The 21,959-nt window shown below is 41.2% G+C and overlaps 1 protein-coding gene and 15 non-coding genes across 16 annotated transcripts; all 16 read left to right on the top strand.

Annotated features, from left to right (window-relative positions):
• The first annotated feature begins 70 nt into the window (after positions 1-70).
• On the top strand, positions 71-7,141 carry LOC144347452 (uncharacterized). Its single transcript, XM_085508525.1, has 3 exons — positions 71-195; positions 372-6,914; positions 7,091-7,141. The coding sequence occupies exon 2, from the start codon at positions 484-486 to the stop codon at positions 6,580-6,582; it is 6,099 nt and encodes a 2,032-aa protein (XP_085364651.1). The 5' UTR covers positions 71-195; positions 372-483; the 3' UTR covers positions 6,583-6,914; positions 7,091-7,141.
• A 694-nt stretch (positions 7,142-7,835) lies between these two features.
• Positions 7,836-7,917, top strand: TRNAS-GCU (transfer RNA serine (anticodon GCU)). The gene has a single exon. It is a non-coding gene; the product is annotated as a tRNA-Ser (tRNA).
• Positions 7,918-9,793: 1,876 nt separating this feature from the next.
• On the top strand, positions 9,794-9,875 carry TRNAS-GCU (transfer RNA serine (anticodon GCU)). Its single transcript has one exon. It is a non-coding gene; the product is annotated as a tRNA-Ser (tRNA).
• Positions 9,876-11,804: 1,929 nt separating this feature from the next.
• TRNAS-GCU (transfer RNA serine (anticodon GCU)) lies at positions 11,805-11,886 on the top strand. The gene has a single exon. It is a non-coding gene; the product is annotated as a tRNA-Ser (tRNA).
• A 493-nt stretch (positions 11,887-12,379) lies between these two features.
• Positions 12,380-12,461, top strand: TRNAS-GCU (transfer RNA serine (anticodon GCU)). The gene has a single exon. It is a non-coding gene; the product is annotated as a tRNA-Ser (tRNA).
• Positions 12,462-13,525: 1,064 nt separating this feature from the next.
• On the top strand, positions 13,526-13,607 carry TRNAS-GCU (transfer RNA serine (anticodon GCU)). Its single transcript has one exon. It is a non-coding gene; the product is annotated as a tRNA-Ser (tRNA).
• A 494-nt stretch (positions 13,608-14,101) lies between these two features.
• TRNAS-GCU (transfer RNA serine (anticodon GCU)) lies at positions 14,102-14,183 on the top strand. The gene has a single exon. It is a non-coding gene; the product is annotated as a tRNA-Ser (tRNA).
• Positions 14,184-14,390: 207 nt separating this feature from the next.
• Positions 14,391-14,472, top strand: TRNAS-GCU (transfer RNA serine (anticodon GCU)). The gene has a single exon. It is a non-coding gene; the product is annotated as a tRNA-Ser (tRNA).
• A 782-nt stretch (positions 14,473-15,254) lies between these two features.
• TRNAS-GCU (transfer RNA serine (anticodon GCU)) lies at positions 15,255-15,336 on the top strand. Its single transcript has one exon. It is a non-coding gene; the product is annotated as a tRNA-Ser (tRNA).
• Positions 15,337-16,690: 1,354 nt separating this feature from the next.
• Positions 16,691-16,772, top strand: TRNAS-GCU (transfer RNA serine (anticodon GCU)). Its single transcript has one exon. It is a non-coding gene; the product is annotated as a tRNA-Ser (tRNA).
• Positions 16,773-17,265: 493 nt separating this feature from the next.
• TRNAS-GCU (transfer RNA serine (anticodon GCU)) lies at positions 17,266-17,347 on the top strand. Its single transcript has one exon. It is a non-coding gene; the product is annotated as a tRNA-Ser (tRNA).
• Positions 17,348-18,129: 782 nt separating this feature from the next.
• Positions 18,130-18,211, top strand: TRNAS-GCU (transfer RNA serine (anticodon GCU)). Its single transcript has one exon. It is a non-coding gene; the product is annotated as a tRNA-Ser (tRNA).
• A 1,068-nt stretch (positions 18,212-19,279) lies between these two features.
• TRNAS-GCU (transfer RNA serine (anticodon GCU)) lies at positions 19,280-19,361 on the top strand. Its single transcript has one exon. It is a non-coding gene; the product is annotated as a tRNA-Ser (tRNA).
• Positions 19,362-20,143: 782 nt separating this feature from the next.
• TRNAS-GCU (transfer RNA serine (anticodon GCU)) lies at positions 20,144-20,225 on the top strand. Its single transcript has one exon. It is a non-coding gene; the product is annotated as a tRNA-Ser (tRNA).
• Positions 20,226-21,293: 1,068 nt separating this feature from the next.
• On the top strand, positions 21,294-21,375 carry TRNAS-GCU (transfer RNA serine (anticodon GCU)). The gene has a single exon. It is a non-coding gene; the product is annotated as a tRNA-Ser (tRNA).
• A 208-nt stretch (positions 21,376-21,583) lies between these two features.
• Positions 21,584-21,665, top strand: TRNAS-GCU (transfer RNA serine (anticodon GCU)). Its single transcript has one exon. It is a non-coding gene; the product is annotated as a tRNA-Ser (tRNA).
• The last annotated feature ends 294 nt before the right edge of the window (positions 21,666-21,959 follow it).

Here is a 21,959-nt window from a genome sequence, read left to right as displayed (position 1 = left end):
TCGATCTCGATTATCATATAACCATGTTCGCAGCATTGATAAGTGTTGCTACCGTCGTACGGTAAATCTAGGAATTCCTCTACAGCGCCCTCTATTGCAATTGTTTGTTTGTTATGCACTGGAGTAGAAATGCCGTCAACGTAAATATGGCAGCCATTTAAAGACCGGGCTCCATCAGTTTGCCCCGAAATCTAGGTGAATACTTAATTTAAATGTATTTTCTAGTAGCGATAGAAATGAGTAATATCTATTGGTGTTGACATTACAATTGTGTTTGATTCTTTGTATTTTATGGATTTGTATTTGATGATTCAAAATGTGCATGTTCATTACGACGTTGCTCAAGTTTTATATGTACTTTTGTACTGTAGTTTACCTGGATGGTATAGACAGCAAAAATAAAGTTCGTGAAGACTACGAAATTACAGCTATTATCATTCTGAGTAAAGAATTAAGGGTAGCGCCCGCAACAGTAAACTAGAAATGTCCGAGGACACAGAAGTTCAGCTTGAAGGTCAATCTCCAGTCGATGAAGACAGAGATCAAGCAGCAAGTGTCAATGGGACGCGAACGCGGACTTTAACACTGAAAGGTAAGGAGCTCAGATTCAACATTCTTAGAAGAGATTTGAAAGCAAAGAAATCTGAACTTAGTAAAGCCAAAAGAAATGCCATTATGCAAAAAGGATTTGAAGATACCCGAGCACTTAAACAAAAGCTGTTAGTTGCACAGATAGCATGGCAAGACATAAGTGAACTTTATGATGAACTTGCTGAATTGTTGGAAAAGCAGGAAGAAATTGCTGCATTCACAAAACAGAAACAACAAGACTTTTTGGAATGGCATAAATTTGAGGATGACATCAAAGTAGAAATTCAACATCGTATTGATATGGAAATGCTAAACCCTGAATCAGTCAAATCAAGTTCACAGAAAACTAAAATTAGTAGCCATAGCAACCGTACAACTTCCAGTGTCAGGTCAATGAAACTGGAACTTAAGAAACAGGAAGCTGCATTGAGAGTACAGCTAGCGTTTGCACAAAAGGAAAAACAGCTAGAAAGAGAGGAGCTAGAACATAGAAGGAGGATTGAAGAATTAAAGTTACATAAGAAACTTGCTGAAAATCAGGCACAGCAAGAAGTGATATATGAAGTAGACAGATCTGATGAAGGAAGTCAGAATTTGAGTGGCATACTGCCAGCCAATAAGGATGAAGATATGTACAGATTTTTAAATTCACAACCAGAGATGGATGAACAACACTCACAATCAAATAATACAGAAGCACAAAGGGCTATGCAAACTACTAGTTGTACAGCCAGCAGTGTTGATTACAGCCATGTTCCTTCAGTACACGATCAGAACTGTGCATTAATTTTGTCACCAAAAATGGAAGCAAAGGTAAACAAGAAAGTAGAAAACAAGGATGCCAGGGCCAAGGTGAGCAGTGTTCCAAACCCACTTGCGAATGAAGTCACTGATGCTATGAAACAGTTGGTGGACTCATTTAGGCTTCCTCAAGTCAAATTAGAAATTTTCAGTGGAAACCCACTCCAGTTTCCCTCATGGGAGTCCTCTTTCAAGTCTCTGATTGAGTCAAAGGCCCCCTCAGTGGTTGAAAGATTAAATTTGTTGAGCCAACATCTGTCTGGTGAGCCCAAAGCAATGGTTAATAGCTACCTCTTGCTCCAAACTGAAGAGGCATTTGTACAAGCCAAAGCTGAGTTGAAGGACAGGTATGGTAACAATACAGTGATTGCCAAGGCATTCATAGATAAGCTTGCATCATCACCAAGGATCCAACCACGTGACTCCATTGGACTCCGAAGATTTTCTGATATGTTAAATGAAGTTGTTGCAGCAAAGCGAACAATACATGATCTTGGTGTCTTGGATTACCCACAAGAAAATGCAAAGCTGGTAGCTAAAATTCCAACTTATATAGAAAACCAATGGAGACGTATTACACATGCCAGTGTTAGCAGTGGATGTTTTCCAACCTTTGAGCGGTTTGCATTATTTGTGAAAGAAAAGGCAAAAGAAGCAAACATACCTGCCTTTGAACCTGAAGTGAAAGACTGGAAGGAATCTTCTGTTTTCAATAGAGAAAGCAAAAACACCAGCAGGGGAGGGAACCAAGTGAAAGCTAGAACATTTACCACAAATGTAATCAGTGGTAATGAAGATCTGAAGTGCCCTTTTTGCAAAGAACAGCACCATATTGATGACTGTGACAAACTGATGAATCTTCACAGAAGAGAACGGAAGCAATTCTTCAAGACAGAAGGTCTGTGCTATGCTTGTGGGATGACTAAAAAACACAATGGGAGAGCATGTACATCCAGAGTTGATTGTAAGAAATGTTCAAAAAAACATTTGACAGCTCTCCACTATGATGAAAACCGTACTACCAGTGTAAGTCATTGCATTTCTGTATGTAACAGAGAAGAACAGACAACTGACAACTCCATGATTGTACCTGTATGGGTACGAAGCAAAGTTAATCCCAACAGAGAAATCTTACAATATTGTGTTCTAGATCCACAGAGCAATACCTGTTTCATCTCAAAAGAACTTCAGAAACAACTTAGAATCATAGGGCATGATACTGAACTGACACTGTCAACAATGCAAATGAACGGTGCAGTTGTTTCAGCTAAGAGGATAAGGGATTTAGAGATTCTTAGTTACGACAGAAAAGTTGTAATACCAGTGCCAACATCCTACACCAGAGACCATGTTCCAGCAGAGAGACACCAAATCCCAAGTTCAGAGGTGGCAATGAAGTGGAACCATCTACAAAGAATTGCTGATAAGATACCTCCAATCATGCCTCAAGTTAAGGTTGGAATATTAATAGGTAACAATGTTCCATCGGCTGTAAGACCTAGAGATATCATAGCTGGCGATGAAGATCATCCATATGGCCAAAGGTCTCTACTAGGATGGGGAATAGTTGGAACAATTTGTTCAAATTCAGAAAACAATGTTGTGTCAAACCGCATTGTGACCACAGAAACAAATGCAGCGAGTCAGCTTACAGCCATGCCTGCAAATAAGCCGAAATTAGTTAACAGATTGGTAGTTCAGTCAACCTCAAAGGAAATAGTGAGTACACAACAGGTTCAACAGATGTTTGAACGGGACTTTATTGAACATAAACACAAACAAGATTCTCTGTCAGTTAATGATCATAAGTTCATCAGGTGCCTCTCTGACAATATCATCAAGAGAGAGGATGGTCACTATGAGATGCCCCTTCCACTGAAGTACAATAATCTTCGACTTCCAAACAACAAACCATTAGCTGTAAAAAGAACATTACAACTCAAAAGACGATTGCAAAGAAATCAGAAATACAAGAAAGATTACTTCACATTTATGGAAGATATCCTAACCAACTGTGCTGAAGAAGTTCCTGAAGATCAACAGAATGTAGATGGCAGGGTGAATTATGTACCACATACAGGTGTGTATCACCCCAAAAAACCTGATAAGATCCGTGTGGTTTTTGATTGCTCTGCAAGATATGAGGGCATATCTCTTAATGACTGTCTCCTCCAAGGACCTGATCTTACCAATGGTCTAGTTGGGGTCTTAAGTCGCTTCAGAAAAGAAGAGGTGGCAGTGATGGCGGACATCCAGGGTATGTTCCACCAGTTTCATGTCACTCCAAATGATAGGGATCTGTTACGCTTCTTATGGTGGAAAGATGGTGACTTGGATAAGGAATTGTCTGAGTACAGAATGACTGTACACTTATTTGGTGCAGCCAGTTCACCAGGATGTGCCAACTTTGGTCTGAAGAGAGCAGCAGATGATGGAGAGGAGGAATTTGGTGAAGAAGCAGCTAGTTTTATAAGAGATGACTTTTATGTAGACGATGGGTTAAAGTCAGTTTCAGATGTAAGCAAAGCCATCACCCTTGTTAACAATAGTATTGATATTTGTGCTAAAGCTGGGTTGAAACTGCACAAGTGGATCTCAAACAAGAGAGAAGTGTTGGATGCAATACCTCCTGAAGCTCGTGCGTCAAGTTTGATGGAAGTAAACCTTCAAACAGACCTCTTACCTGTAGAAAGAGCATTAGGAGTGACATGGGTCGTGGAGGGTGACTTTTTCCAATTTAGAATATTATTGCGCGACTTACCACTTACTCGCAGAGGTATTCTTGCTACCATCTGCTCAGTGTATGATCCTTTAGGTTTTGCAGCCCCAGTAATCCTAACTGGAAAGATCATCTTGCAAGAATTATGTAGAAATAATGTTGATTGGGATGATCCCATCACTGAAGACCTCAGAATGAAATGGATACAGTGGAGAACTGACATTCTTGAGTTACAGAGTTTGAAGGTAAACCGTTGCTATAAACCTAACAACTTTGGTGAAGTCAAGAGAATAGAGCTTCATTACTTCTCTGATGCCAGTGAAACAGGTTACGGACAGAGCACATATTTGAGACAAATCAACCAGGATGACGAAGTATACTGTTCTTTCGTCATAGGAAAGGCCAGAGTCACACCACTCAACAAACAAATCACCATCCCTCGCCTTGAGCTGACAGCAGCAGTTTTATCTGCAAGAATGAGTCACTACATCACCACAGCACTACAGTTTAAAGATGTGAAAGAGTATTTTTGGGTAGATAGTAAAGTTGTTCTTGGATACATAAATAATGAATCCAAACGTTTTCACACCTATGTCGCCAACAGGGTCCAGCAGATACGAGAGTTGACTTCTCCAGATGCATGGAAGTATGTTAACACTGCCTCAAACCCAAGTGATGACGCTAGCAGAGGGATAACTGCCAGGCAACTTATCGAAGATTCTAACTGGTTAACTGGACCAGATTTTCTATGGAATGATAAGTCCCTATCTGCAACAGAATTTCGATATGAGTGTACCAGTGACACAGAAGAAGAGATGAGGAGAGAAATGAAGAGAACTTCCACGGTATTGAAGACTAATTCACTCACAGCCTGTTCAGATGGTCAATTGATCGACCGCTTTGATCAGTACTCATCATGGGACGCATCTAAACGAGCAGCCGCTAATTGTCTACGTCTTAAGGCAAAAATGTTGAGAGCCACCAAAACCATAAATAGAAAGTTAGATCTCACAGATGTCATGTCAGAAACTAATACACCCTTAACTGTACAGGATCTCGCAGAAGGTGAAAAAGCCATAATACGAGAGGTCCAAAGTAGAGCCTTTCAGAAAGAAATACAGATACTGAAGGAAATGAAGCTAGTGGGTAACCCACAATCTAGAAACCAACTAAAGGCACGAAATATACAGTTCAGAAAATCCAGCACTATATATAAACTGAATCCATTCATAGATGACCAGGGTTTGCTGAGAGTTGGAGGTAGAATACAGAAATCCTGCCAGCTTTTTGAAATTAAACATCCAGTCATCTTACCCAAGAATATTCACATAACAACACTAATAGTGCGACACTTCCATGAACAAATCAATCATATGGGAAGAGGCTGTACTCACAACTACATCCGACAGCATGGATATTGGATCATCAGTGGCTCATATACAGTGTCTAAATTGATCAATCAGTGTGTCACATGTAGGAAGTTCAGAAGAGCACCCCAAAGTCAGAAAATGGGAGACCTTCCAAGTGACCGCATAAAGGAAGCCCCACCATTCACATATTCAGGTGTAGATATTTTTGGACCATTCTTAATCAAGGAGAGGAGGAGCCAGTTGAAGAGATATGGTGTAGTTTTTGTGTGCATGGCATCCAAGGCAATTCATCTGGAGACTGTCAACTCTCTAGATACCAATTCTTTCATCAATGCGGTGAGAAGATTTGTTAGCATCCGTGGACCTATTAGGCAGCTGAGAGCAGATTGTGGCACTAACATCGTTGGAACACACAATGAAATGATTAAGGGCCTGAAAGAGATCGATCAGAAGAAAATGGCTGATTTCTTGATAGGTCAGAGGTGTGATTGGATTGAGTTTAAATTCAATGTTCCCAGCAGTAGTCACATGGGAGGAATTTGGGAGAGACAAATAAGGACTGTTCGAAGTGTTCTGGAACCCCTCATCTATCAGGCAGGTCCACAGCTGGATGATGAGTCCTTTCGCACATTTATGGCCGAAGTGCAGAACATCGTAAATTCAAGACCAATTACTCTCAATCAGCTGAGTGAACCCGATTCTCCAGAACCTCTGACACCAAATCATTTGTTAACGATGAAGACCAGAATACTTCTTCCCCCACCAGGCAACTTCCAGAAGGCTGATATGTACTCAACACGTAGATGGAGAAGAGTACAGCACTTAACCAATGAATTTTGGAACCGATGGAGAAAAGAATTTCTGCATACGCTACAGCAAAGGCCAAAGTGGACCACATCACAGTACAATCTGAAATTGGGTGACATAGTCATTATCAAGGAAGATAATGTACCACGTAACTTCTGGCGTCTTGGCAGAGTGACAGCAGTGTATCCTGGGAAAGATGGTTTGGTACGCAAAGTACAGCTTACTACTGCCAGTTCCATAGTGGACAGACCAATCCACAAGCTTGTACTGCTCCTTGCTGTTGATGAAGACTAATTGGGACTATGAATAACATTGAGTACAGTTAAATTGTTACCTTTATTGTTGATGTTATTTTTTGTGAACTCTTACTTGAATTTCAAGAGCAATTATTTTTATAGACATAGTTTGATATAGATATTATAAAGTTTGGCATGAGTGCAAATGTACGATAAATTACCCATTTGCAGAGAGGAGTGTTGCTACCGTCGTACGGTAAATCTAGGAATTCCTCTACAGCGCCCTCTATTGCAATTGTTTGTTTGTTATGCACTGGAGTAGAAATGCCGTCAACGTAAATATGGCAGCCATTTAAAGACCGGGCTCCATCAGTTTGCCCCGAAATCTAGGTGAATACTTAATTTAAATGTATTTTCTAGTAGCGATAGAAATGAGTAATATCTATTGGTGTTGACATTACAATTGTGTTTGATTCTTTGTATTTTATGGATTTGTATTTGATGATTCAAAATGTGCATGTTCATTACGACGTTGCTCAAGTTTTATATGTACTTTTGTACTGTAGTTTACCTGGATGGTATAGACAGCAAAAATAAAGTTCGTGAAGACTACGAAATTACAGCTATTATCATTCTGAGTAAAGAATTAAGGGTAGCGCCCGCAACAATAAGTACTTTTCACATGTGGTCTAACACCTGGTCTAGCTAAATTCGTTACGCTGTGCAAATGTACGTAGACGAGGTGGCCGAGTGGTTAAGGCGATGGACTGCTAATCCATTGTGCTCTGCACGCGTGGGTACGAATCCCATCCTCGTCGACGTGATTCTACAGTTTTAAGTACCATTATGAAATTACCATCATTCTCTTGCAGATTTTGATTGCTGAGTAGTTAACACTCGTCCTGAATTACAATTTCGATCTCGATTATCATATAACCATGTTCGCAGCATTGGTAAGTAATTTTCACATGTTGTCTAACACCTGGCCTAGCTAAATTAGTTACGCTGTCCACAATTACGTAGATTAGGTGGCCGAGTGGTTAAGGCGATGGACTGCTAATCCATTGTGCTCTGCACGCGTGGGGGCGAATCCCATCCTCGTCGACTCAATTTCTACAGTTTTAAGTACCATAATAAAATTGCAATCATGCTCCTTGCCAGATTTTGATTGTTGAGCAGTTAACACTCGTCTTGAATTACCATTTCTATCTCGATTATCATATAACCATGTTCGCAGCATTGGTAAGTAATTTTCACATGTGGTCTAACACCTGGCCTAGCTAAATTCGTTACGCTGTCCATAAGTACATAGACGAGGTGGCCGAGTGGTTAAGGCGATGGACTGCTAATCCATTGTGCTCTGCACGCGTGGGTTCGAATCCCATCCTCGTCGACTTAATTTCTACAGTTTTTAAGTACCATAATAAAATTGCAATCATGCTCGGTGCCAGATTTTGATTGTTGAGCAGTTAACACTCGTCTTGAATTACCATTTCTACCTCGATTATCATATAACCATGTTCGCAGCATTGGTAAGTAATTTTCACATGTGGTCTAACACCTGGCCTAGCTAAATTCGTTACGCTGTGCTTAAGTACGTAGACGAGGTGGCCGAGTGGGTAAGGCGATCGACTGCTAATCCATTCTGTTCTGCACGCATGGGTTCGAATCCCATCCTCGTCGACGTGATTCTACACTTTTAAGTTCCATTATGAAATTACCATCATGCTTTTGCATATTGTGAATGTTGAGTAGTTAACACGCGTCCTGAATTACAATTTCGATCTCGATTATCATATAACCATGTTCGCAGCATTGATAAGTAATTTTCACATGTGGTCTAACACCTGGCTTAGCTAAATTCGTTACGCTGTGCAAATGTACGTAGACGAGGTGTCCCAGTGGTTAAGGCGATGGACTGCTAATCCATTGTGCTCTGCACGCGTGGGTACGAATCCCATCCTCGTCGACGTGATTCTACAGTTTTATGTACCATTATGAAATTACCATCATTCTCTTGCAGATTTTGATTGCTGAGTAGTTAACACTCGTCCTGAATTACAATTTCGATCTCGATTATCATATAACCATGTTCGCAGCATTGGTAAGTAATTTTCACATGTTGTCTAACACCTGGCCTAGCTAAATTAGTTACGCTGTCCACAATTACGTAGATGAGGTGGCCGACTCAATCCTCGTCGACTCAATTTCTACAGTTTTAAGTACCATAATAAAATTGCAATCATGCTCCTTGCCAGATTTTGATTGTTGAGCAGTTAACACTCGTCTTGAATTACCATTTCTATCTCGATTATCATATAACCATGTTCGCAGCATTAGTAAGTAATTTTCACATGTGGTCTAACACCTGGCCTAGCTAAATTCGTTATGCTGTCCATAATACATAGACGAGGTGGCCTAGTGGTTAAGGCGATGGACTGCTAATCCTTTGTGCTCTGCACGCTTGGGTTCGAATCCCATCCTCGTCGACTTAATTTCTACAGTTTTTAAGTACCATAATAAAATTGCAATCATGCTCGGTTCCAGATTTTGATTGTTGAGCAGTTAACACTCGTCTTGAATTACCATTTCTATCTCGATTAACATATAACCATGTTCGCAGCATTGGTAAGTAATTTTCACATGTGGTCTAACACCTGGCCTAGCTAAATTCGTTATGCTGTGCATAAGTACGTAGACGAGGTGGCCGAATGGTTAAGTCGATGGACTGCTAATCCATTGTGCTCTGCACGTGTGGGTTCGAATCCCATCCTCGTCGACGTGATTCTAAAGTTTTAAGTACCATTATGAAATTACCATCATTCTCTTGCAGATTTTGATTGCTGAGTTGTTAACACTCGTCTTGAATTACAATTTCGATCTCGATTATCATATAACCATGTTCGCAGCATTGATAAGTAATTTTCACATGTGGTCTAACACCTGGTCTAGCTAAATTCGTTACGCTGTGCAAATGTACGTAGACGAGGTGGCCGAGTGGTTAAGGCGATGGACTGCTAATCCATTGTGCTCTGCACGCGTGGGTACGAATCCCATCCTCGTCGACGTGATTCTACAGTTTTAAGTACCATTATGAAATTACCATCATTCTCTTGCAGATTTTGATTGCTGAGTAGTTAACACTCGTCCTGAATTACAATTTCGATCTCGATGATCATATAACCATGTTCGCAGCATTGATAAGTAATTTTCACATGTGGTCTAACACCTGGCCTAGCTAAATTAGTTACGCTGTACACAATTACGTAGATGAGGTGGCCGAGTGGTTAAGGCGATGGACTGCTAATCCATTGTGCTCTGCACGCGTGGGTTCGAATCCCATCCTCGTCGACTTAATTTCTACAGTTTTTAAGTACCATTATAACATTGCAATCATGCTCGGTGCCAGATTTTGATTGTTGAGCAGTTAACACTCGTCTTGAATTACCATTTCTATCTCGATTATCATATAACCATGTTCGCAGCATTGGTAAGTAATTTTCACATGTGGTCTAACACCTGGCCTAGCTAAATTCGTTATGCTGTGCATAAGTACGTAGACGAGGTGGGCGAATGGTTAAGTCGATGGACTGCTAATCCATTGTGCTCTGCACGTGTGGGTTCGAATCCCATCCTCGTCGACGTGATTCTACAGTTTTAAGTACCATTATGAAATTACCATCATTCTCTTGCAGATTTTGATTGCTGAGTTGTTAACACTCGTCTTGAATTACCGTTTCTATCTGGATTAACATATAACCATGTTCGCAGTATTAGTAAGTAATTTTCACATGTGGTCTAACACCTGGCCTAGCTAAATTCGTTATGCTGTCCATAATACATAGACGAGGTGGCCTAGTGGTTAAGGCGATGGACTGCTAATCCTTTGTGCTCTGCACGCTTGGGTTCGAATCCCATCCTCGTCGACTTAATTTCTCCAGTTTTTAAGTACCATAATAAAATTGCAATCATACTCGGTTCCAGATTTTGATTGTTGAGCAGTTAACACTCGTCTTGAATTACCATTTCTATCTCGATTATCATATAACCATGTTCGCAGCATTGGTAAGTAATTTTCACATGTGGTCTAACACCTGGCCTAGCTAAATTCGTTACGCTGTGCATAAGTACGTAGACGAGGTGGCCGAGTGGGTAAGGCGATGCACTGCTAATCCATTCTGTTCTGCACGCATGGGTTCGAATCCCATCCTCGTCGACGTGATGCTACACTTTTAAGTTCCATTATGAAATTATCATCATTCTCTTGCAGATTTTGATTGCTGACTAGTTAACACTCGTCCTGAATTACAATTTCGATCTCGATTATCATATAATCATGTTCGCAGCATTGATAAGCAATTTTCACATGTGGTCTAACACCTGGCCTAGCTAAATTCGTTACGCTGTCCACAATTACGTAGATGAGGTGGCCGAGTGGTTAAGGCGATGGACTGCTAATTCATTGTGCTCTGCACGCGTGGGTTCGAATCCCATCCTCGTCGACTCAATTTCTACAGTTTTAAGTACCATAATAAAATTGCATTCTTGCTCGTTGCCAGATTTTGATTGTTGAGCAGTTAACACTCGTCTTGAATTACCATTTCTATCTCGATTAACATATAACCATGTTCGCAGCATTAGTAAGTAATTTTCACATGTGGTCTAACACCTGGCCTAGCTAAATTACGCTGTCCATAATACATAGACGAGGTGGCCGAGTGGTTAAGGCGATGGACTGCTAATCCATTTTGCTCTGCACGCGTGGGTTCGAATCCCATCCTCGTCGACTTAATTTCTGCAGTTTTTAAGTACCATAATAAAATTGCAATCATGCTCGGTGCCAGATTTTGATTGTTGAGCAGTTAACACTCGTCTTGAATTACCATTTCTATCTCGATTATCATATAACCATGTTCGCAGCATTGGTAAGTAATTTTCACATGTGGTCTAACACCTGGCCTAGCTAAATTCGTTACGCTGTGCATAAGTACGTAGAGGAGGTGGCCGAGTGGGTAAGGCGATGGACTGCTAATCCATTGTGTTCTGCACGCATGGGTTCGAATCCCATCCTCGTCGACGTGATTCTACACTTTTAAGTTCCATTATGAAATTACCATCATGCTTTTGCATATTTTGAATGTTGAGTAGATAACACTCATCTTGAATTACCACTTCGATCTCGATTAGCATATAATCATGTTCGCAGCATTGGTAAGTAATTTTCACATGTGGTCTAACACCTGGTCTAGCTAAATTCTTTACGCACTGCAAATGTACGTAGACGAGGTGGCCGAGTGGTTAAGGCGATGGACTGCTAATCCATTGTGCTCTGCACGCGTGGGTTCGAATCCCATCCTCGTCGACGTGATTCTACAGTTTTAAGTACCATTATGAAATTACCATCATTCTCTTGCAGATTTTGATTGCTGAGTAGTTAACACACGTCCTGAATTACAATTTCGATCTCGATTATCATATAACCATGTTCGCAGCATTGATAAGTAATTTTCACATGTGGTCTAACACCTGGCCTAGCTAAATTAGTTACGCTGTCCGCTATTACGTAGATGCGGTGGCCGAGTGGTTAAGGCGATGGACTGCTAATCCATTGTGCTCTGCACGCGTGGGTTCGAATCCCATCCTCTTCGACTCAATTTCTACAGTTTTAAGTACCATAATAAAATTGCATTCATGCTCGTTGCCAGATTTTGATTGTTGAGCAGTTAACACTCGTCCTGAATTACAATTTCGATCTCGATTATCATATAACCATGTTCGCAGCATTGATAAGTAATTTTCACATGTGGTCTAACACCTGGCCTAGCTAAATTCGTTACGCTGTCGACAATTACGTAGATGAGGTGGCCGAGTGGTTAAGGCGATGGACTGCTAATCCATTGTGCCCTGCACGCGTGGGTTCGAATCCCATCCTCGTCGACTCAATTTCTACAGTTTTAAGTACCATAATAAAATTGCAATCATGCTCCTTGCCAGATTTTGATTGTTGAGCAGTTAACACTCGTCTTGAATTACCATTTCTATCTCGATTATCATATAACCATGTTCGCAGCATTAGTAAGTAATTTTCACATGTGGTCTAACACCTGGCCTAGCTAAATTACGCTGTCCATAATACATAGTTGAGGTGGCCGAGTGGTTAAGGCGATGGACTGCTAATCCATTGTTCTCTGCACGCGTGGGTTCGAATCCCATCCTCGTCGACTTAATTTCTACAGTTTTTAAGTACCATAATAAAATTGCAATCATGCTCGGTGCCAGATTTTGATTGTTGAGCAGTTAACACTCGTCTTGAATTACCATTTCTATCTCGATTATCATAGAACCATGTTCGCAGCATTGGTAAGTAATTTTCACATGTGGTCTAACACCTGGCCTAGCTAATTTCGTTACGCTGTCCATAAGTACATAGTCGAGGTGGCCGAGTGGTTAAGGCGATGGACTGCTAATCCATTGTGCTCTGCACGCGTGGGTTCGAATCCTATCCTCGTCGACGTGATTCTACAGTTTTAAGTACCATTATGAAATTACCATCATTCTCTTGCAGATTTTGATTGCTGAGTTGTTAACACTCGTCTTGAATTACAATTTCGATCTCGATTATCATATAACCATGTTCGCAGCATTGATAAGTAATTTTCACATGTGGTCTAACACCTGGTCTAGCTAAATTCGTTACGCTGTGCAAATGTACGTAGACGAGGTGGCCGAGTGGTTAAGGCGATGGACTGCTAATCCATTATGCTCTGCACGCGTGGGTACGAATCCCATCCTCGTCGACGTGATTCTACAGTTTTAAGTACCATTATGAAATTACCATCATTCTCTTGCAGATTTTGATTGCTGAGTAGTTAACACTCGTCCTGAATTACAATTTCGATCTCGATTATCATATAACCATGTTCGCAGCATTGATAAGTAATTTTCACATGTGGTCTAACACCTGGCCTAGCTAAATTCGTTACGCTGTCCACAATTACGTAGATGAGGTGGCCGAGTGGTTAAGGCGATGGACTGCTAATCCATTGTGCTCTGCACGCGTGGGTTCGAATCCCATCCTCGTCGACTTAATTTCTACAGTTTTTAAGTACCATAATAAAATTGCAATCATGCTCGGTGCCAGATTTTGATTGTTGAGCAGTTAACACTCGTCTTGAATTACCATTTCTATCTCGATTATCATATAACCATGTTCGCAGCATTGGTAAGTAATTTTCACATGTGGTCTAACATCTGGCCTAGCTAAATTCGTTACGCTGTGCATAAGTACGTAGACGAGGTGGCCGAGTGGGTAAGGCGATGGACTGCTAATCCATTCTGTTCTGCACGCATGGGTTCGAATCCCATCCTCGTCGACGTGATTCTACACTTTTAAGTTCCATTATGAAATTACCATCATGCTTTTGCATATTTTGAATGTTGAGTAGTTAACACTCGTCCTGAATTACAATTTCGATCTCGATTATCATATAACCATGTTCGCAGCATTGATAAGTAATTTTCACATGTGGTCTAACACCTGGCCTAGCTAAATTCGTTACGCTGTCGACAATTACGTAGATGAGGTGGCCGAGTGGTTAAGGCGATGGACTGCTAATCCATTGTGCCCTGCACGCGTGGGTTCGAATCCCATCCTCGTCGACTCAATTTCTACAGTTTTAAGTACCATAATAAAATTGCAATCATGCTCCTTGCCAGATTTTGATTGTTGAGCAGTTAACACTCGTCTTGAATTACCATTTCTATCTCGATTATCATATAACCATGTTCGCAGCATTGGTAAGTAATTTTCACATGTTGTCTAACACCTGGTCTAGCTAAATTCGTTACGCCGTGCAAAAGTACGTAGACGAGGTGGCCGAGTGGTTAAGGCGATGGACTGCTAATCCATTGTGCTCTGCACGCGTGGGTTCGAATCCCATCCTCGTCGACTCAATTTCTACAGTTTTAAGTACCATAATAAAATTGCATTCATGCTCGTTGCCAGATTTTGATTGTTGAGCAGTTAACACTCGTCTTGAATTACCATTTCTATCTGGATTAACATATAACCATGTTCGCAGCATTAGTAAGTAATTTTCACATGTGGTCTAACACCTGGCCTAGCTAAATTCGTTATGCTGTCCATAATACATAGATGAGGTGGCCTAGTGGTTAAGGCGATGGACTGCTAATCCTTTGTGATCTGCACGCTTGGGTTCGAATCCCATCCTCGTCGACTTAATTTCACCAGTTTTTAAGTACCATAATAAAATTGCAATCATGCTCGGTTCCAGATTTTGATTGTTGAGCAGTTAACACTCGTCTTGAATTACCATTTCTATCTCGATTATCATATAACCATGTTCGCAGCATTGGTAAGTAATTTTCACATGTGGTCTAACACCTGGCCTAGCTAAATTCGTTACGCCGTGCATGAGTACGTAGACGAGGTGGCCGAGTTGGTAAGGCGATGCACTGCTAATCGATTCTGTTCTGCACGCATGGGTTCGAATCCCATCCTCGTCGACGTGATGCTACACTTTTAAGTTCCATTATGAAATTATCATCATTCTCTTGCAGATTTTGATTGCTGAGTAGTTAACACTCGTCCTGAATTACAATTTCGATCTCGATTATCATATAACCATGTTCGCAGCATTGATAAGTAATTTTCACATGTGGTCTAACACCTGGCCTAGCTAAATTCGTTACGCTGTCCACAATTACGTAGATGAGGTGGCCGAGTGGTTAAGGCGATGGACTGCTAATCCATTGTGCTCTGCACGCGTGGGTTCGAATCCCATCTTCGTCGACTTAATTTCTACAGTTTTTAAGTACCATAATAAAATTGCAATCATGCTCGGTGCCAGATTTTGATTGTTGAGCATTTAACACTCGTCTTGAATTACCATTTCTATCTGGATTAACATATAACCATGTTCGCAGCATTAGTAAGTAATTTTCACATGTGGTCTAACACCTGGCCTAGCTAAATTCGTTACGCTGTGCATAAGTACGTAGACGAGGTGGCCGAGTTGGTAAGGCGATGCACTGCTAATCCATTCTGTTCTGCACGCATGGGTTCGAATCCCATCCTCGTCGACGTGATGCTACACTTTTAAGTTCCATTATGAAATTATCATCATTCTCTTGCAGATTTTGATTGCTGACTAGTTAACACTCGTCCTGAATTACAATTTCGATCTCGATTATCATATAACCATGTTCGCAGCATTGATAAGCAATTTTCACATGTGGTCTAACACCTGGCCTAGCTAAATTCGTTAGGCTGTCCACAATTACGTAGATGAGGTGGCCGAGTGGTTAAGGCGATGGACTGCTAATTCATTGTGCTCTGCACGCGTGGGTTCGAATCCCATCCTCGTCGACTCAATTTCTACAGTTTTAAGTACCATAATAAAATTGCATTCATGCTCGTTGCCAGATTTTGATTGTTGAGCAGTTAACACTCGTCTTGAATTACCATTTCTATCTCGATTAACATATAACCATGTTCGCAGCATTAGTAAGTAATTTTCACACGTGGTCTAACACCTGGCCTAGCTAAATTACGCTGTCCATAATACATAGACGAGGTGGCCGAGTGGTTAAGGCGATGAACTGCTAATCCATTTTGCTCTGCACGCGTGGGTTCGAATCCCATCCTCGTCGACTTAATTTCTACAGTTTTTAAGTACCATAATAAAATTGCAATCATGCTCGGTGCCAGATTTTGATTGTTGAGCAGTTAACACTCGTCTTGAATTACCATTTCTATCTCGATTATCATATAACCATGTTCGCAGCATTGGTAAGTAATTTTCACATGTGGTCTAACACCTGGCCTAGCTAAATTCGTTACGCTGTGCATAAGTACGTAGAGGAGGTGGCCGAGTGGGTAAGGCGATGGACTGCTAATCCATTGTCTTCTGCACGCATGGGTTCGAATCCCATCCTCGTCGACGTGATTCTACACTTTTAAGTTCCATTATGAAATTACCATCATGCTTTTGCATATTTTGAATGTTGAGTAGATAACACTCATCTTGAATTACCACTTCGATCTCGATTAGCATATAATCATGTTCGCAGCATTGGTAAGTAATTTTCACATGTGGTCTAACACCTGGTCTAGCTAAATTCTTTACGCACTGCAAATGTACGTAGACGAGGTGGCCGAGTGGTTAAGGCGATGGACTGCTAATCCATTGTGCTCTGCACGCGTGGGTTCGAATCCCATCCTCGTCGACGTGATTCTACAGTTTTAAGTACCATTATGAAATTACCATCATTCTCTTGCAGATTTTGATTGCTGAGTAGTTAACACTCGTCCTGAATTACAATTTCGATCTCGATTATCATATAACCATGTTCGCAGCATTGATAAGTAATTTTCACATGTGGTCTAACACCTGGCCTAGCTAAATTAGTTACGCTGTCCACGATTAGGTAGATGCGGTGGCCGAGTGGTTAAGGCGATGGACTGCTAATCCATTGTGCTCTGCACGCGTGGGCTCGAATCCCATCCTCGTCGACTCAATTTCTACAGTTTTAAGTACCATAATAAAATTGCAATCATGCTCATTGCCAGATTTTGATTGTTGAGCAGTTAACACTCGTCTTGAATTACCATTTCTATCTCGATTATCATATAACCATGTTCGCTGCATTAGTAAGTAATTTTCACATGTGGTCTAACACCTGGCCTAGCTAAATTCGTTACGCTGTCCATAAGTACATAGACGAGGTGGCCGAGTGGTTAAGGCGATGGACTGCTAATCCATTGTACTCTGCACGCGTGGGTTCGAATCCCATCCTCGTCGACTTAATTTCTACAGTTTTTAAGTACCATAATAAAATTGCAATCATGCTCGGTGCCAGATTTTGATTGTTGAGCAGTTAACACTCGTCTTGAATTACCATTTCTATCTCGATTATCATATAACCATGTTCGCAGCATTGGTAAGTAATTTTCACATGTGGTCTAACACCTGGCCTAGCTAAATTCGTTACGCTGTGCATAAGTACGTAGACGAGGTGGCCGAGTGGGTAAGGCGATGGACTGCTAATCCATTTTGTTCTGCACGCATGGGTTCGAATCCCATCCTCGTCGACCTGATTCTACACTTTTAAGTTCCATTATGAAATTACCATCATGCTTTTGCATATTTTGAATGTTGAGTAGTTAACACTCGTCCTGAATTACAATTTCGATCTCGATTATCATATAACCATGTTCGCAGCATTGATAAGTAATTTTCACATGTGGTCTAACACCTGGCCTAGCTAAATTCGTTACGCTGTCCACAATTACGTAGATGAGGTGGCCGAGTGGTTAAGGCGATGGACTGCTAATCCATTGTGCTCTGTACGCGTGGGTTTGAATCCCATCCTCGTCGACTCAATTTCTACAGTTTTAAGTACCATAATAAAATTGCAATCACGCTCCTTGCCAGATTTTGATTGTTGAGCAGTTAACACTCGTATTGAATTACCATTTCTATCTCGATTAACATATAACCATGTTCGCAGCATAAGTAAGTAATTTTCACACGTGGTCCAACACCTGGCCTAGCTAAATTCGTTACGCTGTCCATAATACATAGACGAGGTGGCCGAGTGGTTAAGGCGATGGACTGCTAATCCATTGTGCTCTGCACGCGTGGGTTCGAATCCCATCCTCATCGACTTAATTTCTACAGTTTTTAAGTACCATAATAAAATTGCAATCATGCTCGGTGCCAGATTTTGATTGTTGAGCAGTTAACACTCGTCTTCAATTACCATTTCTATCTCGATTATCATATAACCATGTTCGCAGCATTGGTAAGTAATTTTCACATGTGGTCTAACACCTGGCCTAGCTAAATTCGTTATGCTGTGCATAAGTACGTAGACGAGGTGGCCGAGTGGTTAAGTCGATGGACTGCTAATCCATTGTGCTCTGCACGCGTTGTTCGAATCCCATCCTCGTCGACGTGATTCTACAGTTTTAAGTACCATTATGAAATTACCATCATTCTCTTGCAGATTTTGATTGCTGAGTTGTTAACACTCGTCCTGAATTACAATTTCGATCTCGATTATCATATAACCATGTTCGCAGCATTGATAAGTAATTTTCACATGTGGTCTAACACCTGGTCTAGCTAAATTCGTTACGCTGTGCAAATGTACGTAGACGAGGTGGCCGAGTGGTTAAGGCGATGGACTGCTAATCCATTGTGCTCTGCACGCGTGGGTACGAATCCCATCCTCGTCGACGTGATTCTACAGTTTTAAGTACCATTATGAAATTACCATCATTCTCTTGCAGATTTTGATTGCTGAGTAGTTAACACTCGTCCTGAATTACAATTTCGATCTCGATTATCATATAACCATGTTCGCAGCATTGATAAGTAATTTTCACATGTGGTCTAACACCTGGCCTAGCTAAATTAGTTACGCTGTCCACTATTACGTAGATGCGGTGGCCGAGTGGTTAAGGCGATGGACTGCTAATCCATTGTGCTCTGCACGCGTGGGTTCGAATCCCATCCTCGTCGACTCAATTTCTACAGTTTTAAGTACCATAATAAAATTGCAATCATGCTCATTGCCAGATTTTGATTGTTGAGCAGTTAACACTCGTCTTGAATTACCATTTCTATCTCGATTATCATATAACCATGTTCGCTGCATTAGTAAGTAATTTTCACATGTGGTCTAACACCTGGCCTAGCTAAATTCGTTACGCTGTCCATAAGTACATAGACGAGGTGGCCGAGTGGTTAAGGCGATGGACTGCTAATCCATTGTACTCTGCACGCGTGGGTTCGAATCCCATCCTCGTCGACTTAATTTCTACAGTTTTTAAGTACCATAATAAAATTGCAATCATGCTCGGTGCCAGATTTTGATTGTTGAGCAGTTAACACTCGTCTTGAATTACCATTTCTATCTCGATTATCATATAACCATGTTCGCAGCATTGGTAAGTAATTTTCACATGTGGTCTAACACCTGGCCTAGCTAAATTCGTTACGCTGTGCATAAGTACGTAGACGAGGTGGCCGAGTGGGTAAGGCGATGGACTGCTAATCCATTTTGTTCTGCACGCATGGGTTCGAATCCCATCCTCGTCGACCTGATTCTACACTTTTAAGTTCCATTATGAAATTACCATCATGCTTTTGCATATTTTGAATGTTGAGTAGTTAACACTCGTCCTGAATTACAATTTCGATCTCGATTATCATATAACCATGTTCGCAGCATTGATAAGTAATTTTCACATGTGGTCTAACACCTGGCCTAGCTAAATTCGTTACGCTGTCCACAATTACGTAGATGAGGTGGCCGAGTGGTTAAGGCGATGGACTGCTAATCCATTGTGCTCTGTACGCGTGGGTTTGAATCCCATCCTCGTCGACTCAATTTCTACAGTTTTAAGTACCATAATAAAATTGCAATCACGCTCCTTGCCAGATTTTGATTGTTGAGCAGTTAACACTCGTATTGAATTACCATTTCTATCTCGATTAACATATAACCATGTTCGCAGCATAAGTAAGTAATTTTCACACGTGGTCCAACACCTGGCCTAGCTAAATTCGTTACGCTGTCCATAATACATAGACGAGGTGGCCGAGTGGTTAAGGCGATGGACTGCTAATCCATTGTGCTCTGCACGCGTGGGTTCGAATCCCATCCTCATCGACTTAATTTCTACAGTTTTTAAGTACCATAATAAAATTGCAATCATGCTCGGTGCCAGATTTTGATTGTTGAGCAGTTAACACTCGTCTTGAATTACCATTTCTATCTCGATTATCATATAACCATGTTCGCAGCATTGGTAAGTAATTTTCACATGTGGTCTAACACCTGGCCTAGCTAAATTCGTTACGCTGTGCATAAGTACGTAGACGAGGTGGCCGAGTGGGTAAGGCGATGGACTGCTAATCCATTTTGTTCTGCACGCATGGGTTCGAATCCCATCCTCGTCGACCTGATTCTACACTTTTAAGTTCCATTATGAAATTACCATCATGCTTTTGCATATTTTGAATGTTGAGTAGTTAACACTCGTCCTGAATTACAATTTCGATCTCGATTATCATATAACCATGTTCGCAGCATTGATAAGTAATTTTCACATGTGGTCTAACACCTGGCCTAGCTAAATTCGTTACGCTGTCCACAATTACGTAGATGAGGTGGCCGAGTGGTTAAGGCGATGGACTGCTAATCCATTGTGCTCTGTACGCGTGGGTTTGAATCCCATCCTCGTCGACTCAATTTCTACAGTTTTAAGTACCATAATAAAATTGCAATCATGCTCGGTGCCAGATTTTGATTGTTGAGCAGTTAACACTCGTCTTCAATTACCATTTCTATCTCGATTATCATATAACCATGTTCGCAGCATTGGTAAGTAATTTTCACATGTGGTCTAACACCTGGCCTAGCTAAATTCGTTATGCTGTGCATAAGTACGTAGACGAGGTGGCCGAGTGGTTAAGTCGATGGACTGCTAATCCATTGTGCTCTGCACGCGTTGTTCGAATCCCATCCTCGTCGACGTGATTCTACAGTTTTAAGTACCATTATGAAATTACCATCATTCTCTTGCAGATTTTGATTGCTGAGTTGTTAACACTCGTCCTGAATTACAATTTCGATCTCGATTATCATATAACCATGTTCGCAGCATTGATAAGTAATTTTCACATGTGGTCTAACACCTGGTCTAGCTAAATTCGTTACGCTGTGCAAATGTACGTAGACGAGGTGGCCGAGTGGTTAAGGCGATGGACTGCTAATCCATTGTGCTCTGCACGCGTGGGTTCGAATCCCATCCTCGTCGACTTAATTTCTACAGTTTTTAAGTACCATAATAAAATTGCAATCATGCTCGGTGCCAGATTTTGATTGTTGAGCAGGTAACACTCGTCTTGAATTACCATTTCTATCTCGATTATCATATAACCATGTTCGCAGCATTGGTAAGTAATTTTCACATGTGGTCTAACACCTGGCCTAGCTAAATTCGTTACGCTGTGCATAAGTACATAGACGAGGTGGCCGAGTGGTTAAGGCGATGGACTGCTAATCCATTGTACTCTGCACGCGTGGGTTCGAATCCCATCCTCGTCGACTTAATTTCTACAGTTTTTAAGTACCATAATAAAATTGCAATCATGCTCGGTGCCAGATTTTGATTGTTGAGCAGTTAACACTCGTCTTGAATTACCATTTCTATCTCGATTATCATATAACCATGTTCGCAGCATTGGTAAGTAATTTTCACATGTGGTCTAACACCTGGCCTAGCTAAATTCGTTACGCTGTGCATAAGTACGTAGACGAGGTGGCCGAGTGGGTAAGGCGATGGACTGCTAATCCATTTTGTTCTGCACGCATGGGTTCGAATCCCATCCTCGTCGACCT

Source organism: Saccoglossus kowalevskii, chromosome 15 (assembly GCF_978046115.1).
Source record: "Saccoglossus kowalevskii chromosome 15, keSacKowa6.1, whole genome shotgun sequence".
NCBI lineage: Eukaryota > Metazoa > Hemichordata > Enteropneusta > Harrimaniidae > Saccoglossus > Saccoglossus kowalevskii.
The sequence above is the reverse complement of the archived record's forward strand: the minus strand, read 5'-3'. Positions and strand labels throughout refer to the sequence as shown.

What these genes read in the sequence shown, in the direction of transcription:
- LOC144347452 (XM_085508525.1), top strand. Translation starts at nt 484, where the DNA reads ATGTCCGAGGACACAGAAGTTCAGCTTGAAGGTCAATCTCCAGTCGAT.